The sequence below is a fragment of the Phasianus colchicus genome, chromosome 1 (assembly GCF_987193195.1).
Source record: "Phasianus colchicus chromosome 1, bPhaCol1.hap1.1, whole genome shotgun sequence".
NCBI lineage: Eukaryota > Metazoa > Chordata > Aves > Galliformes > Phasianidae > Phasianus > Phasianus colchicus.
The window spans coordinates 88,713,781-88,741,165 of NC_143436.1; the positions used below are offsets into that span (position 1 = coordinate 88,713,781).

The 27,385-nt window shown below is 39.9% G+C and overlaps 1 protein-coding gene and 1 long non-coding RNA gene across 3 annotated transcripts in view; one reads left to right on the plus strand and one right to left on the minus strand.

The window, feature by feature from the left end:
• Positions 1-9,701, plus strand: part of ALCAM (activated leukocyte cell adhesion molecule) — a 115,923-nt gene extending 106,222 nt beyond the window's left edge. For both annotated transcript variants that reach the window (XM_090151835.1, XM_090151823.1), the window contains 2 exons: positions 4,557-4,673; positions 7,335-9,701. In XM_090151835.1, the coding sequence (XP_090007961.1) occupies positions 4,557-4,644 (88 nt within the window). In that variant the 3' untranslated portion in view covers positions 4,645-4,673; positions 7,335-9,701. The remainder of the gene's footprint in view (positions 1-4,556; positions 4,674-7,334) is intronic.
• On the minus strand, positions 1,803-10,763 carry LOC149919824 (uncharacterized). The gene is made up of 5 exons (XR_016471796.1): positions 10,557-10,763; positions 9,755-9,858; positions 4,772-4,858; positions 3,566-3,659; positions 1,803-2,696 (listed from the first exon to the last, which is right to left on the minus strand). It is a non-coding gene; the product is annotated as an uncharacterized LOC149919824 (long non-coding RNA).
• Between the last annotated feature and the right edge of the window lie 16,622 nt (positions 10,764-27,385).

Here is a 27,385-nt window from a genome sequence, read left to right on the forward strand (position 1 = left end):
TCAGGGACTCATCTGTATTCCATGTCCTGCAACCAGCCCCCTCTCACATTAAAAGCTGAAGCTCCCTATCCCAGCATGCTTTGTTTCTCCGTCATCTGAGCAGAAGGCCAAACATTTGTTTTCTACAGCTTTGTCCATTTTCCAAAAAGCATACTTTGTACTAATTAGCACTGAACAGAGGATATAATATGGCACTGAAGAATCTTACTAAAATTTTTGCCGTATCTTAGTTGAGCAGTTCTAGAACACCCATCTTCTGTAAATCCTTCATATACAAAATTTTCATGTTGCCAGAAACTACTGAGAGTTCTGTATACATTAAAGGTTTAGAAGGAAAGCAGTGTACCCAGCACCCTGTATCCCTGCTCTCCGGGCATGGAAGTGCTCCATGTAAATTTAAAATGCAGCAAAAGTATATGCAGCTGGGCAAATTGAAGCACAGCAGCAGTCTTGAAATTGTTCATGCTCAGAGCACAACAAAATATTGAAATTCTCCTTAGATCACAGTAATCAAGAATGTTACTCGTCTCGCTCTGAAACTGAACACTTGAAGCATAGCAATTCTACTTTACTGATACTTTATAGGAAATAAGCACATGAAACCAAATGTAGCAGGGCAAATATACAGGCAACTTGCTGTATGTTTTCAACAAGATGCAGTACTCATGTTGTTTTTCATGCAATTGCTTTCCAGAGAAAAGACCAAGTTAAGAACAACTCTGGAAATGTCAGTTAACATCCCAAAACTTACATGAAAATGGAATAAATTGAATTTACGAAAATTGCTCCTTCCTAAATCACTGAAGTGTTTTTCTTTGTGCCTTTTTTTCCCACAAATAGGCATTTGAAAGTAATTGTAGGAATTAGAAGGCAAAATTGGGGTGAAGGGAAAGAGGTTTCAAATTGTGCAGGTTTGGTTGGGTGACATCTTCAGCTCATACAAATTCCTTTTCAGCATTACAGTTCAGTGTCTTAACATGTCTTTCAAATGTACTGCTTACAATGAAGCTCATAGCTCTTGCTTCAACACACAGAACTACATCTATGCATGTTCTCTTATCTGTCATTATCACAAGCTTGATAACAGGACAAAGGCACTGCAAATTTTCTTCTTAAGCAGAATTCCAGCTGAGGCTTAGAGGCACGAGATACAAAGAAATTAGGAGTTAAATTCCAAAGGATATATATACGTTGTGTAACCTATATGCAGTGTGTATTTACAGTAAAGCAAGTAAAACAATGGAGATAGATAGGAAAAGTTCTTTATATTAAGAAAAGTGTTATCAAAAATATTTAAACAAAATGCATGAAAATAATGGCCCCTCAACACACGCTCAAAAGAAAACCAAAGACCTCATTTTGGCATTACTTACAGAGACATTTTGATTAGCATTCCCTGAGGATAATTATTTTCCTGAAGAGCGAGCACAGATAAATGTAAAATATGAGTCATGATTTTAGCAAGCACTTGCAATGATCTGTTTTAAAAATGATTAAAAAAAAAAAAAAAGAACCAGCCAAGAGATATAAGTAAACTCATATTAATACAACCAACTTTCACAATATCATAGAGCAATATCATAGAATCCTAGAATGGCTTGGGTTGGAAGGGACCTCAAAGATGATCTAGTTCCAACTCTCCTGCTGGGGGCAGGGTTGCCAACCAGTAGATTAGGCTGTCCAGGAACCCATCAAGCCTGGCCTTGAATACCTTCAGGGATTGAGTAACATCGCCAAAGCATACTAAAATAGGGGCTTATCAGATCTGTTTATCATTTTTGTGAGATGACAGGGTTGCCCATTCCTCTGCTGTTGGCATAGCACTGCCAATGGATCATACTGCTGCAACTCAGTCCAAATTTTGATTTTGTCTCTTAATAATACTATTTAGCTGTAAAACAAACAAACAAAACAAAACAGGAATTGAATTTGTACTGAGGTGGTGAATCTGCCCATGTATCAGCATTTGGTGATCAGCAAGATCACCAAGACACTAGAATTGAACTTCATATGTATTTCAGTCTCAGATGCTGAAAAATCTAAATCTATCTGGCTCTCTGACATGAAATGCTGCTCTGATTTCAGACCAGCCGTGCTCACTGTACTCCACATCAGGATCCTGGGGAACTCTCAAAGTCAGAATGCTGCCTTTCACCTCTCCATTCTCACCCCTTTTGGCTCTAGGAAAACAGAGATGGCACTTAGTGAGGGGAACACCGTGGTTCCATTGAATGCAGGGCTACAGTGAAACACCTGAAAAATAAATCTTGATAGCAACGCAGGACCTACTAGCTGTAGTCATTGATCCATTTTAACCTGATCAAAGAACAGTAATGCCACTTACTTACAGTTTCCTGTTGTTAGGTGGTTAGGTCATTTGAGATCCAGTTTGCTTTAGGTTCTAGAAAAAAAATGTGGATAAGAGGCCAAAAAAAGGCATCATGCTGAGCCATGCCAATAGCCTGTCCATTCCACTCACTTGTCTGCAGGAACAGCCCCAAGTACTCACATACAGCACTGTGAGAGCAGATGAGCACAGCACTGCTTCCCCACCTCCAGCTCACATCAGCTCTGGCAGTTGCCCATATCCAGATTCTTTCAGCTTTTCATCTCTTTCCTTACCATCTCCAGTTTTGTGAAAGACTTTTTTGTGGAAAAGGCTTCTTATCTGTGACAAGACAGATTCTGTGCTCTACCTAAAACAAACAAGTTTTTACATTTTAATTTAATTAGAAAAAAATAATTTTCCAAATTTTTAAAGGTTTTATTTGTTTGTTTGGATATTTTGTTTGTTTGTTTGTTTTTTAACTAGGATTAAAGAGATTTGTGAAGGGTTACTATGATCAGAGGAGAAGGTCGATCTCTACCAAATCATTGGATTTTCTTCCTCATTACATATTGCATCCTTTCCTCCTGTGCACTTAATGTGTTCCAGGCTTTTAGATATCGGAAGAAAGTAGGAAGTTCACAGCATGATAGAAACTTACCGCTGTAGAACGTGTTCCTTCGAGTATCAAATCTGGCATTTTAAAATTAGATTTGCCTGTGACAATCAGTAGTTTGAATCTGTGTATAAGAGGGTTTACAGCAAAACTGGTTCTGCACAGACACCTGCCCTTCTGTCAGCCACTCAAGCAGAACAGAGTCAGTCTGAGAACATTAGTAAAAGGTAAATGCAACTTGGAAGAATTACAAGTTTGATCCACCTAGGAAGTAACCCACTTCAAAACCTTTCTGGTTTTAGACTGGTCCCATTCAGCGTACTCTGTGAGGTTTGGGACCCTGATTTGCACACCCTCTGGCACTGCCCATCGTACACTGCTCCCACCAGCAGCTGTCACAGCACTCCCAGGGGTGCTGAGGAGCAGGTGCATTAGCACCTGGTAGAAGCTCTGCTGAGATAAGCACTAAATAGTGCTTTATTGACAGTATCTTTCACTGCTCCTTCAGCTCAGGGCACACACACTGCTCAGCCCTGACTCACAGCCTTTGCTCAGATGGAGGATGCGCACTGAAACACTCCAATAGCAAAAAATTGGAATTGGTGGTTTTGTGAGGTACATACCTGCATGGTGTCAGCATCCCATGTCACACTCTCTTGCCTCCCTACCTGTGTCTTCATTGCATTTTGCAAGTCAGTGTCACCGCAGATCTTTACCCTGAAGCAAGGGTGAGCATATGCATAAATCTGTCACAACAGATGTTACTTTTCTGTAGGGGAAACAAATTATCCGTAGAGAAAATGCCTATACCATAATCTGCTTTGACACAAGGGATTTACTTTGTCCCACTCAAACACATTTGCCCATTTACATTTTAAAAATTGTGGCCTTCAAAATGTTATCGCAGCTCTGCAGGAATCTTTCACCTTGGCAGACAGTGAGGCTTCTCACACATTAAATGAATGGCTTAGTGGTTTTATTGTGCTAAGCCAAACTAAGCACTTAACTCATTAATTCATCTCCACCACTCGTATTAAAGACAACCTGCTATTTTAAATGAGGCATACCTCTTTTCTCCCCCTCAAACATTTACACAATCCCTTCTTTACCTAAACCTTGTCAGTCAGAGCCAGCACAGATCTGGAAGACAGAATGTTTTCTTTTTTTGGTGCTGCCTGAATTTTCATTAATTTCTTCACAGTTAAAGAGCTCTGCTGTGTGGCACAGCCTCTGAAAGTCAATTACTACGAGTACACAAAAGATTGCTATGTTGATCAAGGTATCTTAGCCACACTTGTAACATTTTAGTACGCCTTAAAGCAAACTCTTGTTTATTGAAACAAGCTTCACAATTAATTTGTCGAGATACATGGATCTGCACAACCACTTCAACCATACTTTGCTAGCTCAGAATAATTCTGAATTTCCCAAGATATCAAACACACAAGCATGGCTTCAGTGGGGAAACTGGTGCTATTGGTCCATTTACAATCATATGCAAGCCTATTGCTCCACTCCAAACAGAACTGTAAGAGGGGGGGAGCAGCATCATTAATGCGTGCATGGAACAGAGTGCTGTAAAAGTGTAAAAATGACCCTAATTTTTCATTCTAGGACAGCGTCAAAACATGTAGACAAAGATCTCGGAAATATAGAAGAAAATAAAAAACTAGAAGAAAACAATCATAAATCTGAGACTTAAGAGACAAAATGTGTCAGTCATCATTCCAGGTAGGTGTTTCATACTGCAGAATTTAACATCTGGACACCTCTTCTCTCTAGAAATCCATGTCTAACAATCACAGCATTAGCTTGGGTCTGTTGCTTACCTTTTGGGCATAGGAAGTAGAGTGGTTTTGTCTCTGCTGATATGAAGACAGACGGACTTAAGTCCCCAGCCAGTTACAATTTCTAACCTGCATACACACACATTAAAGAAATAAGTTATAAGTTAGTACATGGCTTTTTTTTTTTTTTTTTTTTTTTTTTTTGACTAGTGCACTTAGGGAATTGAAAAAAATAATTGTATAGTATACCACTGTGGTAAATACCTACCTGTGCATTTGTGTGTAGAAGATGTGTAGATAACATTTAGAAGGTTTTTGAGTTATGGATTTAAATGCTCACAGGAGCACTGTTGCATTACTGGAAGCAGTATTTCTTGATGGGCTTTATTCATTAGTGCTGCAAAAGGCACAAACCTTTTCTAAGAATAAATCATTCTTTTATTCAGGACCTCACAAAGTGGTATGATTCTCCATGTGCTCTTGGAAAGAGACACTGTATGTTAAGCTAGTAAAAAGTGCAACAGGTATACAAGCATGCCCAGATGGGATCTGTGTATAATAAAAAGTGTGCAAAAATAGACACAGAAGTCTGTCACACAGTCTGTCTGGCAATACTGGGCACTATGAAGCACCAACAGCACCACCCAGTGCCTGCACGTCTATACACCACTGCTGCATACCCATATGCCATGTCTCATAACTTGGTACTCAAAGTGAGAGTTCAGACCATTTTTCTGAGCAACACAAGTAATTTTAGATTAACTTTGTGGTAGCTCACCATACTGAGTTTTCTTGAATTAATCATCAGCTGATCGTTAAAAGGGGAGTAGTACGTGTTCAGTGGCACAGCGTTTGGAGTTCCTCGATAGAAAAGTAGTGGATGGCCCTGAGTAACGAAACAGTGCTGAATACCTGTTCTGGGCTGCAGGGCTTTAAAACGTATGGTGGGATGATCACATTTCTCATCTGCATAAGAATACAGAGTAGCTCTGATTATGGATCATTTCACTGTGTTAGCACTATCTGAAATTTTAAAATAAACCCCATTATTTTTGTACTAAAGAAGAATGATTATAGAGTATATGAAGAGATGCAGCATTCCTGTGTGCCCTTTCGTTGGGGTTTCCTTGGGATTGGGAATTCCCAAATAATACCTTATGAGTGACTTAAAAGTGGAAACTAAATTTGGATTTTGAAAAAGTCGCAGTGTACACACATTCCTACAGGAAAATTCTGCCATCTCCACAGCTGGGGGCCATTCTGATTTGTTTTTCTGGACTTTGTACTGTCCACAGCATTGCAATATTGAGGGGATTAGGTGGAGACAAAATTAGCTGAAGGTGCTCATTTACCGTAGCAGTTCAAATAGCATCACGGGCCTTCGGTGCCATCTTGTATTATAATTGTTTATTGTGTTGAGTCAGTAGTTCTGCATAAATGAAAGCTTATCCGTTAAGTACATTACCTACCAGATAGACTGCTTTAGGAACTACATCACAACAGCTGTTCTTATCATGAAGGAAAGCATTCTTATAAAATGGGAGAAGAAAGTATAGTATCATAGAATTGCAAGGTTGGAAATGACCTGCAAGATCATCTAGTCCAACAGTCCTCCCACTACCACTGCTACCACAAGCACTAAACCATGTCTCGTAGCTCCTCATCCAGATGCCTCTTGAACACTGCCAGGGACGGCGACTCCACCACCTCCCTGGGCAGCCATTCCAGTGCCTGACCACTATCTGAGAGAAAAAGTTTTCCTTATGCCTAACCTAAACCTCCTCTGGCACAACCTGCGGCCATTTTCTCAGGTCCTGTTTGTTGCCTGGGAGAAGAGGCCAAACTCCTCCTCATCACAACCTCCCTTCAGGAAGTTGTAGAGAGCAATGAGGTCTCCCCTGAGCCTCCTCTTCTCCAGACTCAACAATCCCAGCTCCCTCAGCCTCTCCTTGTAAGACTTGTGCTCCAGACCTCTCACCAGTTTCATTGCCCTTCTCTGCTCCAGGGCTTCAATTTCTTTTTTGTAGTGAGGGGCCCAAAACTGAACACTTGATTGCGGCCTCACCAGTGCTGATTAAAGGGAGATGATTACGTCTCCGCTCCTGCTGGCCACACTATTTCTCATGCAGGCCAGGATGCCATTGACCCTCTTGGCCACCTGGGCACACTGTCAGCTCATGTTCAGCCAAGCAGCAACCAACATCCCCAACCCCCAGGTCCTTTTCCTCTTCACAGTCATCCAGCCACTCATCCCCAAGCCTATAGCGCTGCATGGGGTTGTTGTGGCCGAAGTGCAGGACCCAGCACTTGGCCTTGTTGAACCTCATCCCATTCACCTCAGCCCAGCGATCCAGCTTATCTAAGTCCCTCTGAATGGCCTTCCTACCCTCAGCCAGATCAACACTACATCTCAACTTGGTGTCATCTGCAAACTTACTGAGAGTACACTCAATCCCTTCATCTAGGTCATCAGTAAAGATATTAAACTAGATGGGAAGTACTGCTAATGTAGCTTTTTGTTTGGGGGTCAGATGCTGTGCAGTTATGTTGATTAACATGTTTAAATCTAAACCTGCTTAACTGCCTTTATCTTTCGTGTTTTCAGAGAATACATATAGACCAATTGAAGCATGAACGTGGATTGTATTTAAACGTATACAAAGAAGTGACAGCTATTCATGGTTCAAGTATTAAAGAGATCATACTACCAAGTTTTCAGCGGATTTTAGACACAATTATCTCAAGCTAAGAAAAAAAACAAACAAAACAACAACAACAAAAAAACCCAACCCACAGAATAACTAATTTTGGCAACAGCCATGATAATAGGTCACCATGTTGTGTTCTGTTTAAACTATTTTTTTGTAAATGTCTGCACTGAAGATTTCTTTTTGTTTGCCTTTATGTAAATTTTTTACGTAGCTATTTTTATACACTGTAAGGCTTTGTTCTGGGAGTTGCTGTTATTCTGATGTATAGTGTAATGGTTTGATTTTAATTGTTTTTATGACACCCTTTGGGCAGGTACATGTCTAATTCTGATTGTTATCAGTGAAACCTCTGCTTTGTAGCAAATACCTAAAGCGTAAGATTGTCTTAAAGGAAAATATCGATCTCCTTTTTCATTTTTTAGAAGTCACAGTAAAGAGGAGAGGTGACAATTGTGACAAAAATAAGCTGAATTGTTAATAGCAGTGAGAATTTAAGAAAGCCGAGGGAAAGCAAACAGCCAGAAAGGGAATAAAGAATTTCTATGGAGAAGGCTGGGAACTGAACTAGGAACACAATGTAAAACACTCATAGCCTACGTGCAGATGGTGGCCTGTGGTCCTTTCCTTCTAAAGCAAGGCGTGCATTTTACTCATACATTACCTGTTGTCCTTCGTGTTAAAATTAGGATAAGGAACTGGATTTCTGGTTTGATTTTGATTCCTTTACGTTATCCGCTGCCTTAAAGTACTGTACCTTTTCTTCATTTCAAAGAGATATCAGTCAGAATTGGAGATTTTTAAAAAAAAGTGGTCATATCAAAGCTGCATTTTTTTCCACAAAAATAGAATATATATATTTTTTGTGTGTTTTGTTAACTATGCTACAGATATTGAATGCACCTTGAGATAATTTTAGTGTTTTTAACTGGTACCTAATTTATCAAACAGTACATATAATTGTAACAATGAAATGTCTATGTATCTTTAGTTACATTCAAGTTTGTAACTTTATAAACATGTTTTAAGCTTGAGGAAATTTTTAGAATGGTACTGATAAGAAAATGGTTTAGGGTGAATGGCTGATAGAGAATTGTTGTTAAGGGAGAGGGAAGTTTCATTCTGCGCGGAAGGATCGTTTTGGGAAGAAAGTGATAGGTGGATTGATGGAGAGGAACAGCAAAGCACGCAGAACATCAGGTTTCCTTTTACAAATATCCAGGGAAAAAAGTATGTTTTTATAGACTGGTAGGCAAAAAAGAATATAAATAAATAAATAAAAGAAAGAGATGGACGTTAGGAAATGTATTTTGCCACTTTTGCATTATTTAGGGGGGAAGAAAACACTGTTACTTGTAAATTTGTAAAATGTTATATGTCTGGGCAGTAGTGACTGATGTCTTAATAAAAGCTTCCTGTAGTGCATTGGCATGGATTAAAATACATAAGAAGTCCTATAGACTCTATGCTGTATAAAATACTAGAGGGAAATCCTGTTATATGCCTCTAAACTTTTGATTTGTTACTGTTTTATTTGGCAAAGAGGAGAAAAAAAAATTATAATCTTGGTCAGTATTTAAACCAAAGTAAAATGGGGGAAAAACCAAAGTGATTTGTTTTGCATGGCTAAGCCATTATGTTATCTCTGTAAATATTGTGATTTTTTTTTTCTTTTTAGAATTTTGTTAAAAAAATTCTAAAATTTTTAAACACCTGTTTTTCCAAAATAAAACGTGAACACACGAAGAAGTTACTTTATATACAAATATATCTTTTTTTTTTCTTTTGGTGCGAGAACACTGCCAAGTGATACACATTTTTTTAACAAATCACAGTGGGCGTGACTCTAAACAGGAAAAAGTTGCAACAGAATGCTGGGAAGGAGTATGCAAAAATCAACTGTCTGTTTATAACACTACAAATAGTTTTTAAACACAGAGAAGAAACCTCCAAAGATCATCAGGGATAGCATAGGGAAGGGTTGAAAACGTTCGTACCACTGTCTTGGGAGCATGGTGGAGGAAGAGAAGAACAAAAGTCCTTCCACTTCCACAGCTATGAGAAAGGAAATAGAAGACCTTCTCATCCTTTGGAATTCTGCTAGATCTCCTATGCACTTTAAATCGTCAGTCCTAGGAGCCGCGTTTTTCACTGCTCCACGTTCACTGTAGGCACGTTTCAAGAACCAAGAGCGCAAAAGAATTGATGTTTCTATCCATGCCTAAACAACAATAAAACTGAAGTATATCTTCACTTGCCTGTCTGAAATCTCACTTTGAAAGAACACATATGAATGAGTGTGGGGCACTTTACTTACCAAACTTGTGCTGTTGCTGACTGTGATACTGCAAATATACATCTGCAGGTCTGGGGCGTTCTGTGTGGGTGTATGGGCCTTCTCTGGGAGCAGAGGGTCAGGACCTAGAAAGCATCAGCACTCACTTAAGAGATATACGACTGTCCCATGCTGCTCATAGGTATGTGATACCCCCCATGAGGTTGGCATGTGTCTCTACATGCAACCTCGTTAAAAGAAACACTCTTGGAAGGACTCTTAGGGGTCCTGTTGAAATCTAATGTTGTACACCACTCCAGTGTCAGCTTCAATTTACCACGTGTAGGAAGGAAAAAAAAATCCCTCCACAGAAATGGTTTAAAAGTAAAACAGCATACAGTGGAAGAAACCCAACCTCCTTGGGAGTTTGGGAAATAAAGATTGGTTGTGGTGTCTTTTCGTGGCTGTATAGGAAACTGTCACTGAGTTTGGAACAAACCAAGAGGTTGTCTGCATGGTGCAGAAGCAGCATCCTGCAAGGAGAGCCCATAGGCTTCTCAAGCCAGCCATTTTTTAAGCCCCCAGAAGCAATATCTCAAAACTACAGCTCAATGTAATAGATAAACAAAACAATGGTAATGGCATGTCCATAAGGTGAGGCCTTCTGAATGAACAGTGAGTGCTTGGACATGACAAAAGGCAAAGCATCAGGTGGATTTTGTACTGGGTCTGAGTCCTACAGAACAGCTTGCTTTCCAGGATTTTATGCACCTCCAACTACACTTCTTGAGCTAGCAGGTGTTCAGACCCTTAACTGGTGTTAAATTCTTATCAGATTGCTTACCAGTAAAACAGACCATCCACATCACATCATCCGTATTGCCCATGACATGCCATCATCAACAAGCAATACAGATGGTTCAGGAAATATGTTACACCTTTCCTTGCACAGAGAGTTTTCATGATATCCTGCTTTGAAATACAAAGACAAGTCAGTAACTCTAAATTGCACATTGATGACTTGAACATAATGGAATGCTGACACGTTTTACCCATATTGGTAGCAGCCGTAGGGAGAGGCAGAGATGGTGTTGTGGTTTTTTGTTTATTTTTTAAGGAATTTCTTCATGGAACTTGCAAGTTCATCTAATATCCTCAGCTGTTGCAGTTAAGTCTGATTTACTTGTACTACCACATGTAGCTGGTAGCCAGGTACCTTCCTCTTTGCTTCATGTTTTATATCATTTCATATATGACGGTCACACATTTGCAATTATCTCAGCTAAAATTAGTGATGACATATAGAATGAGATCGTGCCCTCCTGTGTCAACCACACCTGTGCAGATGTTTTCTTTTGATGAAAAAGCATCTCCATCCAGGTATCTGCTTCCAAAAATTACCTACTACAGCTTTTTTGAATAGGTTGCTCCTGCAGTCAAGATAGCCCAAGCTGTGGAGCTGGAGAGAACACAGAAGGCCCATGACTTCTGCACATTACATACCTGTGTCTCTAGAAGAGGGTGAGATCCTCAGGCTGGCAAAAACCATCATAACTCCAGCGCTGAACAAGGGGGACTTCAGCCTTTTCTTGCATTACTTTGCTAGAGGCTGAGCACGCTGTAGTACTACAGGAGGGCAAAGAGCAAAGTGGAGAAGCTGAAAAACAAAATGGAACATACATACAAAAAAACCCCCACCCCCACACATTAAAAAGTGCTTCATGTGTAATGCAGCACGCACATTTAATGATTTGTTTCAAATTGTCAGAATCAGCATCTAAGATTATTACTTATTATCTAATTACATCAAAATCAGTTTATTAACTAAGATCAACTCCAGCCAGACAATCACTCACTATCAGCCACTCAGCTCTTTAAAAGTTCTGTAATTTGCACATTTTTATCGTTTACATTCTAAATAGAAATATTTACTCTGTTAGCAGCAAAGCATTCACTTTGATGTAGTAATGAATTTCAGCTTGAAAAGGTAGAGACTAAGTATTATGAAATTTTGTTCCTTAATCAGAAAACAGTAATGTACCTCCCCCATATGCCCTCATCCCCAAATATTTTTCTTGTTCTCATGTTCTCACCTGATGTGCAGCGAAGGCCTGTGCAGTCCTGCATTCCCTGTCCTAGTGCTCTTTCTCTCATCTGTGATGCGCAGATTGATTCCCAGCTGCCCTCACCATGGCTCGTTTATTTGTAGAACAGGTTATTTTTTGGCTTACCCTTCTCCTGCCACTCGCACAACAACACATAACATAAAATGGCATGCAGGAATTTTCACCCTGGAATGTCAGCACAAGCACTTTGTTTAAGGATGTGATCTTTTTTCATGCATTTCAGCTCATGTAGCTGTGATACAAGGACTATTGCAGACTGCCCAGTCCTGTGCTTGAGAGGGACCTGAGGGGAAAGGTAGCACCCTACTGCTTTAAGAACAGATCCAGTTTACTTTAAAGTCATTTCCATCCATTTACTTTCTCACCTTTAAAACTTTCTCTGTCTTTTAGTCCAAACCTGGTCCAAAGAAGGGCAACAAGTCTTGTGAAGGGCTCGGAGAATATGCTCTATGAGGAGAGAATGAAGGAACTGGGGCTGTTCAGTCTGGGGAAAATGAGGCTGAGGGGAGACCTTACTGCTCTCTTCCAATATCTGAAAGGTGCTTACAGTGAGAGCACGGTTGGTCTCTTCTAAATGGTGACAGGATGAGGGGAAATGGCCTCAAGTTGTGCCAGCGTAAGTTTAGGTTGGATATCAGGAAAAACTTCTTTACAGAAAAGGATGTTAATTGCTGGAAGAGGCTCCCCAGGGAGGTGGTTGAGTCACCATCCCTGGATGTGTTTAAAAACTGCTTGGATGTGGTGCTCAGGGACGTGATTTAGCGGAGGGTTGTTAGAGTTAGGGTAGTATGGTTAGGTTGTGGTTGGACTCAATGATCTTTAAGGTCTTTTCCAACCTGAACAATTCTACGATTCTAACCTCACTCAGAAAAACAGTCTGTGTAATGCAGTTCACATTAAAACAGGTGAACTGCAAATCCAGAAGTGCCGCAATGCCTCTGTGACCTCAAACCATCTCTCCTGATTCTTTTTTTCCCCTCACAGGGTTCTCACCAAAGCAGGGAAGTAACCACTGCACAAGTATGTCACTGATGGCAATTTGAGTTCCCCAGAGCCAGTGAGCAAACACACACATTCAGATGCTGTTGCAATTGTTTGATCATATCTACGTACCAGCTCCGAGATTTCATTACCATTTGCAGCTGTCAGAAGATGGGCGAGCCCAGTGCTGCCAACAGAGTGCATTTGAAAGGAAGAGAGTAATTGAATCTAAATTCAGGAAATGAAATGAATTAAAGAATCGAACAAAACCTCATATAGATAAAATATTTCCACAAATTCAATTTCAGCATTGTTGATATAAAAGTGCTCTCTGTTTTTATTAATGCAAACAAAGAAATATCACACTCATTTCCTTGAGTGTAAGGAAGGTAAGCAGAGATAAATGCAAGTGACCAAAGCAAAAGAAACAGGATGGGGGAATCAGACCAGAAAGACTTTATGTGATGATAAAACTGGAGTTACCGAGATTACCAGTGGGTAGAATAACACAATTCCAATTACATGTGCGGCGCCTTTCTAACCCCAAGCTGCTGTACGTGGAAGGAATTCATTTTGCAGCACAGTCCAGTTTTGCTGCATGTCTTCATAGAATAATAGAATGGCTTGGGTTGGAAGGGACCTCAAGGACCATCAAGATCCTATTGCCGCATGCAGGGCCACCAACCTCCACACATTATACTAGACCAGGCTGCCCAGGGCCCCATCCAACCTGGCCATGAACACCCCAGAGACAGGGTATCCACAACCTCTCTGGGCAGCCTGTTCCAGCACCTCACCACTCTCTTGGTAAAGAATGTCTTCTGCTGAGTGCCAGGTCCCAGGTTTTCCTAATTCAAAATATACATTGCCAAACCACAATAATGAGAAAGCAGATTTTTTCCCTGAGATTTATGTCAGGTAAGGGCGAGAAGTTTAGCAACCAGAGCTGGCAGTAGTGAGAAGCTCTTCAGAAGAGTGATATTCATGGACCACCTCCGTCTGCACTGTTGCTGGCCTGAGAAATCTGTCATCTGGTCTTTCGAAAAAGGGGTGAGGGAGAGAAAGGAAGGTTACACAGAATTAAGAGCGTAACTCACTGAAAGTGCAAAATCTTTCAAGAAATAGAAAAAAAAAAAAAAGACAGATGATAACGTTGCTGTGATCACAGCCTTTAATGATATACCTTAAGTGCAGTGTTCCATCCACATGCTGTCTCTGATGCTCTCTCTGGAGTGCTTATTCAAACATTTCTCCTCTCTTCTACTCTCTTTGCTACACCCTCTTCTATACACTTTGCTACATTTACACTAGCTGTATGATGCTAATAGCTATCCCCAGGAACAGATCTGGATCCAACATATGCAGGCATCCCTAATAAAGCTGCTAGCCTCAGTGGCCTTTTATCTCCAATGAAGGAAGCCGTCGAATCTCTTCATGCAGCTCTAGAGGGAGAAATCCTTAGCATCAGGCAGAGGTAAAAGTAACAAATTAAAACATTCATCTAGTTCCAGTTGCAGCAGGACAGAGATTTAAACACTAAAATGTAACCCTAACCATTATGGAAAGTGTGCAGGCAGTTGGGGTTAAGCAGGATCTATTTGCTTCCTGAATGGTCGGGGAGGTCTGAGAGCTGAAGCAGAAGCAGCAGCTGGAGCAGCCCTTGCTGAGGCACAGCCCAGCCCCCTCCCAGCAACAGATACCAAGAGAATATGTTAAACATTTGCACTTCTCCATTCATTAAAGTTCAACTCAGGGTTCAGAAATGGACTGAGTGGAAAAAAGGCTGCCTTGTGATCTATACAGAAGGTTGAAGCCTGTTCAGCTCCAGGACTGTGACCAAACACAAACAGTTTGGCTTTTTCACACTACCTAAGACTGCCTTTGTTATAATAATTTGGTTTCCAGAGCAAAATACATTTACATAAATTTACATGTGAAAAGTATTCAAATGCATTTAAAGGTACTATTAACTAATAAACCTATCACAAATGATATTTTAATGCATTTGGTTCTTTCATCCAGCTGGATCTTGACACCAGACAACACAAGTATGATAAGTATTCCAGCATAAAAATGCATTATTCACCATCTCTTGTGAATCTGCCTGGAACACAAGGCATGGCATTTCCTGCTGGCAGGGTGTGTGGAAGAGGCATGGAAAAAAAAACAACAAAAAAAAAACAGGGTACAAGGCTACATTAAGCAGCAAAAGAAATAGAATTTCTGTTTGGGAAAACATCCTCTCTGTTTCCACATCCTGAAGAAAATTTTGGTATGAAAATATTACACCAGCATACTCATTCTGTCTTACTGATGCTGATTCACTACTATGTTGTGGCTAATTCAAAAGCCAACGCAGCAGGACAGAGGTGGTCAGAGAGGAAGTGTCAGAAACTAAGGAACCAAGATGGAACAAGTAATGAAGTTACCCAGAACACATTGACGCTGACCAAAAATCACTAGGAAAGACACAAAGGAAGTTAGATGAGGAACAAGAGCTTTCTGAAAAACAAACTAAAGCAACATCTGAAGATTTCACAGGAGAAAATGACAGATTATCCAGAAAAAAAAAATGCACTGAAGGCAATGGTAGCTATAAAGCATTCAAACAGATTTGGAAAGATGATTTATAAAATTCCCCACAAAAATTTGCAAAGGAAACCAAACAGACACCATAATATGAAACAAATCTGAACCCCCAAAAATGTGCCAGGAAGTACAAGAGTCTGAAACAGTTTTGACTGTGTAGAAATTGGTGAACTACAACTGGGATCTAACAAAGCTTTCCTTTAAATACATCACCTTTAAGCAGGGATTCAGCCTAAATAATAATAAGCAGACTACTGTTACCAATTTATATTTGTATTATTTGGCTTGCTGTCAGACAAAACTACAAGGCTACTTCTCATACCTAAATGCACAGAACTACTGAAATATACATCTGTCACTCTTCTCCCCACACTGTTTAACATTAGGGTGCAATTTATCCTCTTTGGTCTTCCCATACTACTCCAGGCCATTCTAAAGCAGACTTGACATATTGTCCAGAGAGGTTTCCTAGGGGTTCTCTCCAGCATCTGTTACCTTCTGTGACACTATCACCTGTGGAAGTTCATAATCCAACAGCTGGAACATCTGCTCACTTTTTATTCTTTATCTGACTTTTCATCAGATTTTTCTTTCTTTCCATTTCTAAGCACATCTTTTTTGCTCTCCTTATGCCTCTTTTAATATGCCCAGTTTTCTCCCACATACACAACTTGCTCCCATTACTTCTCCATTGATCCCAAATAGTTCACAGCATGGTATGAAGTCTAAGACAAAACACAGCTTCAGCCTTGATGACCACTACCTCGTTCCCGTTAAATACAAGCACTTTTCTACATACTGCATGAAGAGTGTGCATATGACTGTTTCCACTCTCAGACACCATCCTGTTCTCATTCAGATGGTAGATCGCAAAGCACTGCCCTTGATATGTTCTTTGGACAGTCCTGGGGTTTCCTGCAGAGCCCTTAGAATAGGAGACCTGGTATTCCAGGAGCATATGTTGCTCACAAAGGACAACTCAAAGGAATCTGAATGCCCACAGAGGCACAGCCAAATGAATCATTTTTGAAACAAACAGATGGGAGTTGTCCAGCTCTAATACTGTAGCAGAATACAGCACAGAAACCATGTCAATGTAAATCTAAACAATCTAAATCCAAAAAGCTGCAATTCTAAGAGGAAGTGGAAATGTTGGTTCCCATATCCCTAAATGAAGCAGATAGAGTATCATTAACAATGTTCTATAATACTTAGCAGTAAAACACTGCGTAGAGAATGTTCAAAGCCATTTGTACCAACACCTGAAGTAACCACCGTGAGTGAGCAAAGCTGACTGCTGTGAGCAGGGAGCTGCTCTCAGCCTCTCACACGTCTCACATGAGTGAGTGTGCTTGGAGAGCGGAATGTCCCATGGGGGACATTATTTTAACAGGGGAAAGCGTTAGGTATGGAACAAAACATCATAGTTAATATTAATAGGGTTTTAACTGTAGGTAGTTAACTTACTAGCCACAAAGATCAAGCAATCGTCACAGCACACTCTTCTGATCCGTAATCACTCTTGACAGCAGGTGGAAGTTTGTGGTTGGAATTTGTAGTCTGTCTCCTCTCACACCAAAGATCATTTCCTCTCAGTACAGCCCCGGTGCCTGTAGAGCAAGGCAGCATTAATGGTTGTTTGTTTGTTTTTTTTTTCCCCCTTACTGATGCTGAGCAGTCTATGATTCATCACGCTGGCACCAGATCCTATTCTGATGAGAAATGTAAGCTAAGCATTACTTGTGTTCCTAAATATGTTAGGCACTTACAATATGTTTTTAACAGCTTTCCAGCTGATACACTGAAGGTGTGTTACACTGGTTTGAATGAATGCAAGGAGAACAACAACAGGTCGGTGCGTAGAGTTCTGCTGGCCATCCCTAAACTTGCTGAGAGAACCCAGCTCTATGACAAGATGTACAATAATGATTTTCTCCCTTTTCTTCTAAAATCTGCTCTCTGCCAAAACTTAAACTCCATTACCATTTAGATAATACTACGTTGGTGGTTACTTATTGCACTTAATTAACCCATTCATGAAGTGCAGGTGACATAATTTAACGTAACGCTTTCTAACGAAAAGGTTCAACTGTCAGAACTGCTCAGAACTTTTTCAACACTGAACAGGGCTACAGTCTGTGACTGTGTGGCCACTGTTTGACTGCTATATTCAGCAAATAAAGCCTTGTACCATAGTATACTCAGGGCCCTGCCCACAGCCAAACAGCAACCCAGCAGATTTTTTCAAACATTGAACTGTGAAATCATTTATTAAAGTCAGAGATTACACGTGCATGGCCCCTCATTACTATTTTTATTGCAATTAAATGATTTGACACGCTTTTACCTGGTTGTTGAGTAAAAGTCCCAGTGTGCTATCCTGTAACATTTAGCCATCATCTCAAAGCACTGCATCATGTTCAGAATCTCATGGGGAATTCAGATGCTATAATTTTATTACCAATTTCTTAATGAAAGCAGAACGTCATACTGAAGCTAATCTGCTCTGTTGACACAACAAGCTTCAAACTTCTGGCTTACTCCTTCCTAATCAGAAGCCTAATCAAATTTTACTTGTTAATATGATCTGATTATTAACCTGCTCAGGAAGAAATTATCCCTTTTCAGTTTTTCACATCAGGAACCTCCTGGGCTCACCACATACATCCAGACACTGGCGAATGGTGGCACAGGCTTCCCACCTTGTCTTTGGCTAGGATGTGGTTTCATCACCTCTCAAATAACGAGTGAAACCATCCACGAATGAGCAAAGCCTTACAAACATCATGCTAGAGGGCAAGGCTAGGGTGCTGCTTTGCAGACTGTGCTCCTTACGCTCGCTCAGCCTGCTGGCTGATGGAGCTCCATCCAACATATGCCAGACAAAGGCGCGTGCTGGATTCCAGCTGTTCCTCCAGTTCCCTGCCCAGAGAGACAAGGCTATTGCTGCTTCCTTTTGGGCTGGCAGCTATTACTTAACTGCCTCCCTGCACTGAAGAGTTGATAAAGCTGAGGTGTTTGAGTGTGAGCAGCCTCTTGCCTTGCATGGCAACGTGAGAAGATCCTGCTGCTCTGTGCTATAGCATCTGCTGCTGGGGGTCAGTGATGAAGAGGAAGCCCTGTGACAGGAGCCTCTGGAGGGAAGGTGGGATGGAGCGTTACACAGTCCCAGCATGAGGTGTGTTGGCATGGAGGGATGCGAGCAACAAAAAGCAAAGTAGGGGAAAATGTATTCCAGAGAAAGAAGGGGAGGAAAACTGAGAGTGAGGAGCAGAGATATGAAAGGACAGACCTAACATGCAAAGTGGTGAAAGAAAACAACAGGACAGGGAAAGGGTACGAGCAAACACTGATAAGACAGGGAAGTGCTACTGAGAAAGGAGATGCTGCTCCTCCAAGGACAGATAAAGAATGACAGAGGCAGGACAGAAATGACAGGTTACCTGGAGAGTACAGGCGATGAACTTCTTCAACACTGTCTTGTTTTATACAGCCAAAAATTTTACTTTCCAAAAATATTCCACACTGAAAGCGCTTTATATTTGTACGCACAAAGAAGCATTAGAGTAAAAAGAGAAAGGAGAGAGAAAAGTGGAAGAGAAGAAAAAAAAGAAAATGCCTGGTGAATTCTATCTTGTGCTCCCAATATCCACCTAGCTGGCATCCAGGATGGATGCGGAGACTCTTAACACAAGCACTGAGTCAGTGCTCCTGCTTGGAGACTGAAGGAGGAAGGGCTTCAAATCTTCCTGAAAAATGTGTGCTTCTTCAGAGCACAACCCCTCAAAAAGAGGGAGCAGTGATGAGAGTGAAATAAATGATAACAGTCCCTCCATCACACAGCGACAAATATAAGCTTCCAATTCAAATTACTTGATTTGAATGAGTAAACAAATCCATCTGATGATAGATGGACGTCACCATGAACAGCTCGGGAAACAAAGTATTAGAAAATTATTCTAATTGCTGTGAATCTTAGTAGATTCAAAGCATTCAGGGGTCATCTATCAGAATTAAAACATGCCGTGATTAGACAACCGCATTAGGATGGGATGCATTTTGCATTACAAGAGAGCTTCCCAAAATTAAAAACAACATACAGGGAAAAATGTTATTCCTTTGAGTTTTTGCTGAAATCTAAGACAACTTGTAATTAATATGCATGCACAATGACTTGCAACTTGGTGGGTAATATCACCATCTTGTGCCTTCTTAAAACTTGGTAATTTTAATGCCATTTTTTATTAATATGATTAATGCAAGCTATTTTGTGTAGATGGGAAGGAACAGAAGCAAATCAAAGTTAACTGTCTGCCTCATTTAGATTCAGATTGGTAGGAATATGTCCCAAGATATCAAATGGAAAGAAGAAAAAAAAAGACAACTCAGAGAAATTGAACCATTACTTACAGAGGAGGGTTAGAAGTTGTCATTCATATGAGGGAACCTGTTCAACCATACTTTGGGGCATAATCATACCCTCTGAAGAATGCCAAGATAATGGATAAGAATTTCAAAGGAATTTTAATAAAAGACAATACTGTGAAGGCTGTAAATGAGTTTTAGATTGACAAACACCCTTGAATAGTGAGCTGGAAAATTAGAGAGGTAGCTTAATCCACACTGCCTTGATTTAGGCTCATCACACTACAATATGACCACTGAAACGTGGGGCCACCATTTATGAGAAATGAACCTTTTTTCTATAATTTGAGACTCTGTTACAAAGGAGCATGTGCTGCTGCAGCTCAAACTCAAGGCAAAAGGAGACAGAAGTGCTTGGCAACTCTGAAAGTCAAGCCTGTGCTATCTCTGGTTAAAACATGGGACAACTTAAATTCACTCAGCAGCACAGCTCCAAGCCTCTTCTCCTATAGCTGTGTTCTCTCACAAGGCCCCACAGCCCCTCTCCTCTCTGCCACCTACCATGATGTGGGATGGCTTGTGCATGCAAGTGATCCTGCGGGAAGTACCACTTGTCTTATGTTTGCTATACATTTGAAGAACAGTTCCTATGCTTTCCTGAAATAGAGAGTTGGCTGCATACATGTTTTATTTCAGGGTTTTAGATATATATACACATATATGTATATGCATATGCTGAAAATCCTCTACACTCTGGAGGATGTGTCCTCATGCACACACACACACACAAAGGATGGACTGAAGGTGCCGGGAGCTGGATTTTTTGGAAAAGCTTTATGCCATGCTGTGTACACACAGTGCCTTGTCTGTGCAGGTGTGTTCAACTCAGCACAAAGCTCCGTCAGAGAAGGACAGAAGCCCCTTGTATTGCAGGATGCATGCTTCTGGTAAGACTTTTGGTTGAACAGCTTGGAAGTGGAGGGGGGAAAATGCAATCCATGCATTCAATCAATTCTGAATGCTGATAGAAGGATCTTCACAAAGAGAAAGAGTAGAATGAAACCAGTGCTGAAGTGAGTGCAGTGAGCACCCTGACTCTGTACTGGTACTGAGTCTAACTGAGCTAAATAGTCCAGGTGTGGAAAGTGCGGTGTATACTCAGGAATCAGTTTCTGGAAAACTGCTTTTTTTGGTTGTTGTTTCTTCTTTTATCGACAGAAACAACAAGCAAGAAGACTCTTCTATTTTACCTTCCCCCTTCCTCTGCCTCCTACTATTGCATTTTTTGTCCGATCTAGCTTCCCTCCAGCTAGTTTTCTTTTTTCCTAAGAAAAAGCAAAGAGAAAAGAATCAGTCTTTCATCAAAAGCATGTCATTACATTTACCTCAAAGTGTCTCAATGGTCTATAAATCTTTCCCATCAGCTTTATATATTTGCCATAACATTATCATTTATTACCTGTGCTGCTGCAATTCTCCCTCCTTTCCATCTTTGATCTTGCTTTAATTGAACATTGCTTTCCAATAAGCTTTTAGTCTTGTGGCCACATATTTGGGCAGTGATGTGACTCATCTTCCTTAAGAATATGATTGGCACAGGTAAGTAGACAAAAGAAGGAGCAACGTGTCCACGTTCTTGCTTGATGGGGACTGAAGGAAAAATCCCAATTACTGAGGATGTAGACTCTGTTGTCAGGAGTAACAGCAGTCAGGATGCAAATAGCACCTTCTGCAGCAGACAGAAACCAAAGCAGCTGCAAAGTCAATCTTCCATCAAAGCACATTCAAAGCAAATTTCCATGGCAGGGCCATAACGTCAACCCCCTGCAGCCTAACAATGCATGAGATTGTTTTTAAAAATGAATTAAAATAGTGCAGATGTCCCAGGAAAGAGGAAGCATACAATTAAACAGAATTTTCAAATAACGGTAAGCAGCTGGAATCCTCCCCTGTTGAGCAACAACCAAGTTTAAAAGGTGTATCACTTCAAAGCATTCAAATATACTGTATTTCTTAAAACTTAAGATTTGCCAAGAATTGATGAAAAAAAATATAGGAGAAAAAACAAAACAAAGGACCTGTATTTACTTTTCCAGCCTAAAAAATTAGTCCCTTTTCTTTATCATTTCTCTGCACTATCGCAACCTTCAAGCTCTTACACTGAGCTGTTTTTCATACAAATAGGACAGCGGGCTCCTGTTAAAACTCAAACTACTTGTTGTTAATATGGTTGCTGTGGAGAAAATCACTAAGTCAAGCAGATGAGCTTCTGCCATTTGTATTCTCTGACCACTTCAAGAAAACAGCAGGCACTTCAGCTTTTCTGGCTGTCGTGCTTTATTGCAAGCCCCAGAACATGCTAATGTCTGCATTCTCATTATAAATAACTCAAAAATCCCTTTTAACAGCAAGGGGCCAAGATCACCAGCTTAAACCTGCTCCCAGAGATGTGACAACACAGTGCCCACTAACCATTTTTCTGGAACTCAGATTAAGGTCAGGAAAAATTTGGATAAGGATAGGGTCTGAAGCATGGAATAATATGGGAATTCTTGCTCGGTTAGCAACTGCACATTCCTCAATTTTGTAGCTTCCCTTCAAGTAATAGGGAAAAGTGACAACTTTAAACTGACAGAAGTAGTCATACTGGTGGTGCCCCACTCAGCATCGTTTGTTTGGAGTCATCGCAGAACAGAAGTTGCTTCTGCTGCTCACATCTTGCCACAAACTATAGCATGCCTTCTTCCTGAAACCCCCTAAGAGTCCTTAACCTAATCTGGGACATCCCACATGTTCACAACCTGAATTCAAGACATTTTGCCAATAGAGCTATCATTCAGCATCAAGAACACTGAAGAGATGACAGCACTGTGGATGCATACGGACAAGTATGAATTCAGCCACCAAATGCTAAAAGAAAAGATATAAAGCACTGACACATTTAAAAGCTTAAGCTACTCAGTACTGCATAGATATTTGACCATCCAGACAAGAAATGACTGCACTTAGAGCAACACTACACGGCTGGCAAGGAAGCTAAAGGGAGCCAGGTACTTCAGCTTCCTTTACTGGCAGAAACAACTGAGGAACAAAAAAGACAAGACAACCACTTGCTGTGCAAGGAAGAAGGAGCAATAAAGAAGCAAAGCATCACTGCAGCTGAACTTTCCTAGACAACGCAAACTGCAGCCGAGGAGGAAGATCAGTGTGACATGCCAGGGTCTTGAAGAAATTGGCACGAGATCTCATCAGCTGTGGTGCTTCAAGCAAGGGAACACAAGATTTCAAAATGTACAGAAGAGAGTCCTAACAACACAGGAATAATTTCCAAAAGGGCAAAGAAAGGGGCGATGGAAGTTTATAGAGTAGATAAGGCAAACCATGAAAAAAACACGAGGCATGAGATTTAAAAAAGTGAGGGAGCAGCAAGATGTAAGAGTTTAATTCAGAAATGTGCATGTGCTAATACTGAGCGAAGAGAAAATGAAGATACTAAGAAAGATCCTAAAAAGAAGAATTTTCCCACAGCCATTTTTCAAGTGCCTGCAAAATAAATCTAGTTGTATTCCTCAAATATCTGCAAATATAACTCAACATATTGAAATTCCCACAATACCTTTTCAAAGTTGTTGATATACAGAAAACAGTTCCCAGAGAGCTATTAACTTGCTTATTTATATCTATTTTCTCAACTTTGGTCTTTTTTATTTGTGTTTTATTCTACAGTAGGGTATTAATATGTCTCCACTTTACATCAGAGATAAAATTATTGGTGAAGGACCTGGCCTTTTACTTTGTAGTCTCCATTTGTGTAGTACCTAGTTCAATGGGGTTTTGTCTCACCACTGTAACAACAGCATTTGTCCTCAATCAGGAAAACAGCAGGAGTACTAGCAACTTATTTTTCATTTTTGTGTTTTCTGTAATCCCTCCAAGATGACAAAAAAAAGCAAACTAAAAATACCACTTTGAAGTGTCAGCATCCTGATAGTTTCCAGCTCGCGGAGCTCCAAGTTTTCTAGGAGAAAAAAAAGTCCTGATTCTGAGGCAGTAGAATTTTCTCTGAGGCAAGGTAAGAGTGTAATAAGAAGTAAAAATCTGTTCTAATATAGTAGGAAAAAAAGATAATTGAAACAAGTGCATAGAATAATTAGAGCATAAATTCCTTTAATGGCTTTAGCCCAGATCATCACCTTCTAATTGCCTTTCATTTCAAGTCATGAGGTCTTTGGCACGCGTAACTGAATTCTACCAATCTGACTGTTAAATCAATAGAAGCGAGGGACACTTACGCCTTCACTGATGTGCTTTGACAGAAGCCTGAGAATCAGAAACTTGCAGCGAGAGCCGGAATCCTAAGAGCTTTAGCAAGGTATGTTTAAAAAAACTGAGCTCCCTTAACCACACTGCAGATTTGTTGGGATCTTCTTTTACATGAAACTTTCCACCCTTCTATGTACTATGTGGAGAAAAAAAAAAAAAAAAAAAAAGAACCTCTCAGAGAAAGAGCAAGAATCATTGAGGAGGAAAGGAGATGACCCGTGGACACCCACTTGATGAGAAGCCCCATCCATTGGCTCACATGCAGTTTGCATTCCCAGCGCAAGGATACAAATGTCTTCCTTTTCACCTGCCCTTTGAAATAATCTTGTGAACTCCTCTTAATCCACAATGGTTTGACTCTTTCTTTAAACTAAACTCATCAAATTTCATCAATCAAAATGATCCAAAACTACCAATGAGAAAGCTTGGGCAAACCAAATCTTTAATCCTCTCTTCCATCATTCCAAGGCAGGCATAGCACCCTTTGATCACAACGCTTTGTAGGAAGGTCACATTTCTTATTCTCTAGAATGAACAAAAAGAAGTGCTTTGAGTCTTCAGTAGGTCTTCTTCAGTGTCATGTACAAAGCCATCCTCCACTTTTATAAGTATAAATAAATGAGTTACTCTTATGATGTGTATTTAAATTTCAATCATCATGCAGTTACACTACAACTATGCTTCTCCCAGAGAGAATTTCTCTGTAAACTTAATCCTTCCCTATCAGGTTATGGCTTTGTAAAATTGATTCCTTCATTTGAATAAGGCCCAATTCATTGGCACACACGTGGAAAGCAAACGTGTCAAAATCATAAGGACTTTCTCCTTATTTCTTATTCTCTAGTCCAAAATACCTGACTGTCATTGCCGTTTCAAATTAGCTGCCATGCAGATCAGAGATCAGGTAAGCATTTCTGAACTTACTGGCTGTTTTCTTTTTTATCCCCTGGAACCTCCCTCTCTCTCTACATTTTACTCAGTCGACATGTAAATGGAGCACTGCTCAATTTATTTGTAAGTTTCTCACATAAATGCAGAAGTAGAGTTCTCCTTTGTACATTTGTAAACTAGCCTATTGGCCTGGATGACAATTTCCTGCAATCTCCATACACATTTGCATATTAAAACTGAAATATGCATAAATTATACTTCTTGAGTGATAAAACTCACACAAGCTTTACTAGTATCACAGCAAATATTCTGTCTCCTACAGTTAAGAGAGATTAAAAACTATAGACATAGAACTAGAAAGAGAGCATCTCCAGCCTTTCTCTCTCCCCTTCTGCCTTGTACACACTGGAACATCTGCTGAAGGCACCATTACAGTTTAAATGCTTTAAAAATATGATAGTAAAAGCAGCTACTGATTTTAGGCACACAGATAATTTTAAATGCTCCAAATGAGACATTGTAAAATCTGCTGGATGATCAGGAAGTTGCTTTTGAAACTGGAACACCTGAAATTAAGGTATCTCAATTGCCCCCCCCAAATTACTGCATTGTATTTGTGAAATAATAGCTTTCAGCATGCCTGCTGGCTGTATGAATTAATGCCAGTGAGGGGTATAAACCAGAAACTCAATATGACCACTCTGTAGTTGGAAAATTATTTCTAACACTGCATTGACAAGTGAAACCCAGATTTCAATACTGAGAAAGAAATTTAACTTTCATTTCAAAGAACAGTCTATTGCAAGTTCTGCATGGAAGAATGAATGAATGTGCAACTGGAGTGCGGACTACTGGTTTATTATTCTTAATATAGGGGAAATTATGACTGGGCAAGGCTTAAATTCATATTCCTGTAACACACAGTTCCAGTCCCAGTTTAAATGCACTCTCTGTAACTTTTATATATATTAGAAGCCTTCCAAAGAATTAAGAGGAGATCCTCCATTGTAGCAAGGTCTGAACACTTTCTACATTTAATATTTTGTCCAAAGTAGGCTCTGATGCAAAACTGCTGAAAAACGAATTATGTTTTCTTTACCTACTCATCCATTTGCAAGATTTGGTGAACGTCAGTAGGCCTTCTTCACTATCAAACTCAAGTTTATGTATATTTTCTTTTCTTAGAAGATGTTAACTAAGCATATTTTTGTTACAATATTGAGAAGAAATAAGAGACCCATTCTTTCTGTTGGAGACCTGCTGTTAATTTAAAGCAGCCTTAAATAAGATCATTAAGCCGAACTCTCTACCATTTGTGTTCTAGCTCATTATATTATTTACATTTCTTTTTTTACTTCTGGTGAAAGAATGTTCAGAGAATAAACCTTTTATTTTTTCTTAAGAGTGTTTACTTAATCTGTCTTCAATTTCTTCCTTTGTATTACCTCTGTAATATCCTTTCTTCCCCAATTTCCTTCAATGAAAGTTTCTACTCTGTTGCCACTGTCTGTTCACCAAGAGGTAGATAACATCATCTTCAAACATGTAACTGTTGAACAAGCACCCTGAAGTTGACATCACTTAAGCAACTATATAAACAGTATAATTTCTCCTCATTGCTGATTAACAAAGGAGAATAAAAAATAGCTGGAGATGTGGCTCTCTCGAAACCATTGCTCAATATACATATTGAAAAATAAGGAAGAGAGGAAAAAATAGTATGAGCATCTCCCTTCCTTTAAGGGAACATGCAGTAGCTTTCCAAAATTGAAAAATTGATAAAAGTCATTTCACATCAAGAACCATCTTCAAATAGAATAAAACAAACAAACAAACAAAAAGATGCTTCTCCTGAATTCCCTTTTATCCCACAAACACATGCTACTAACAAATCAACCAACCATCTCTCCACACATTTCATACCGCTATCTTGACAGACCTTAGTCTGGAAAGGGAGATGATCGAGCACTGCCAAGAGGCGTGGTTATTACTGTAATGAAGAAAGCTCAAATACAATGATGATACAGTGCAAATAATACAAGGTCCCATAAGAGCAGACCATTAAAAAACAAATTTCTGGCAACCAACCAAGAAAATCAATCCTCAACGGTAAACTAGTTTCTACATAAACAGAAACCTCTACGTATTAGCTGTTAGTCCACACTGCTGTATTTATTGCTTCCAAGATACTTCAGAAAAATAGCCTTTCTTCTGTGCACCCATCACGGAACTTGTACCTTTCATAAGGCAAATTATATTAACCCCTAACTATGCATTGGAATGACATGGATTTCAGGATAGGCTGAATTTAACAGTTTCCATAGTGCATTATGTTCATGGTACCACACATGGATGCTGCAAGTTACATGACCGTAAGAAGTCAAAAGCATATCACATC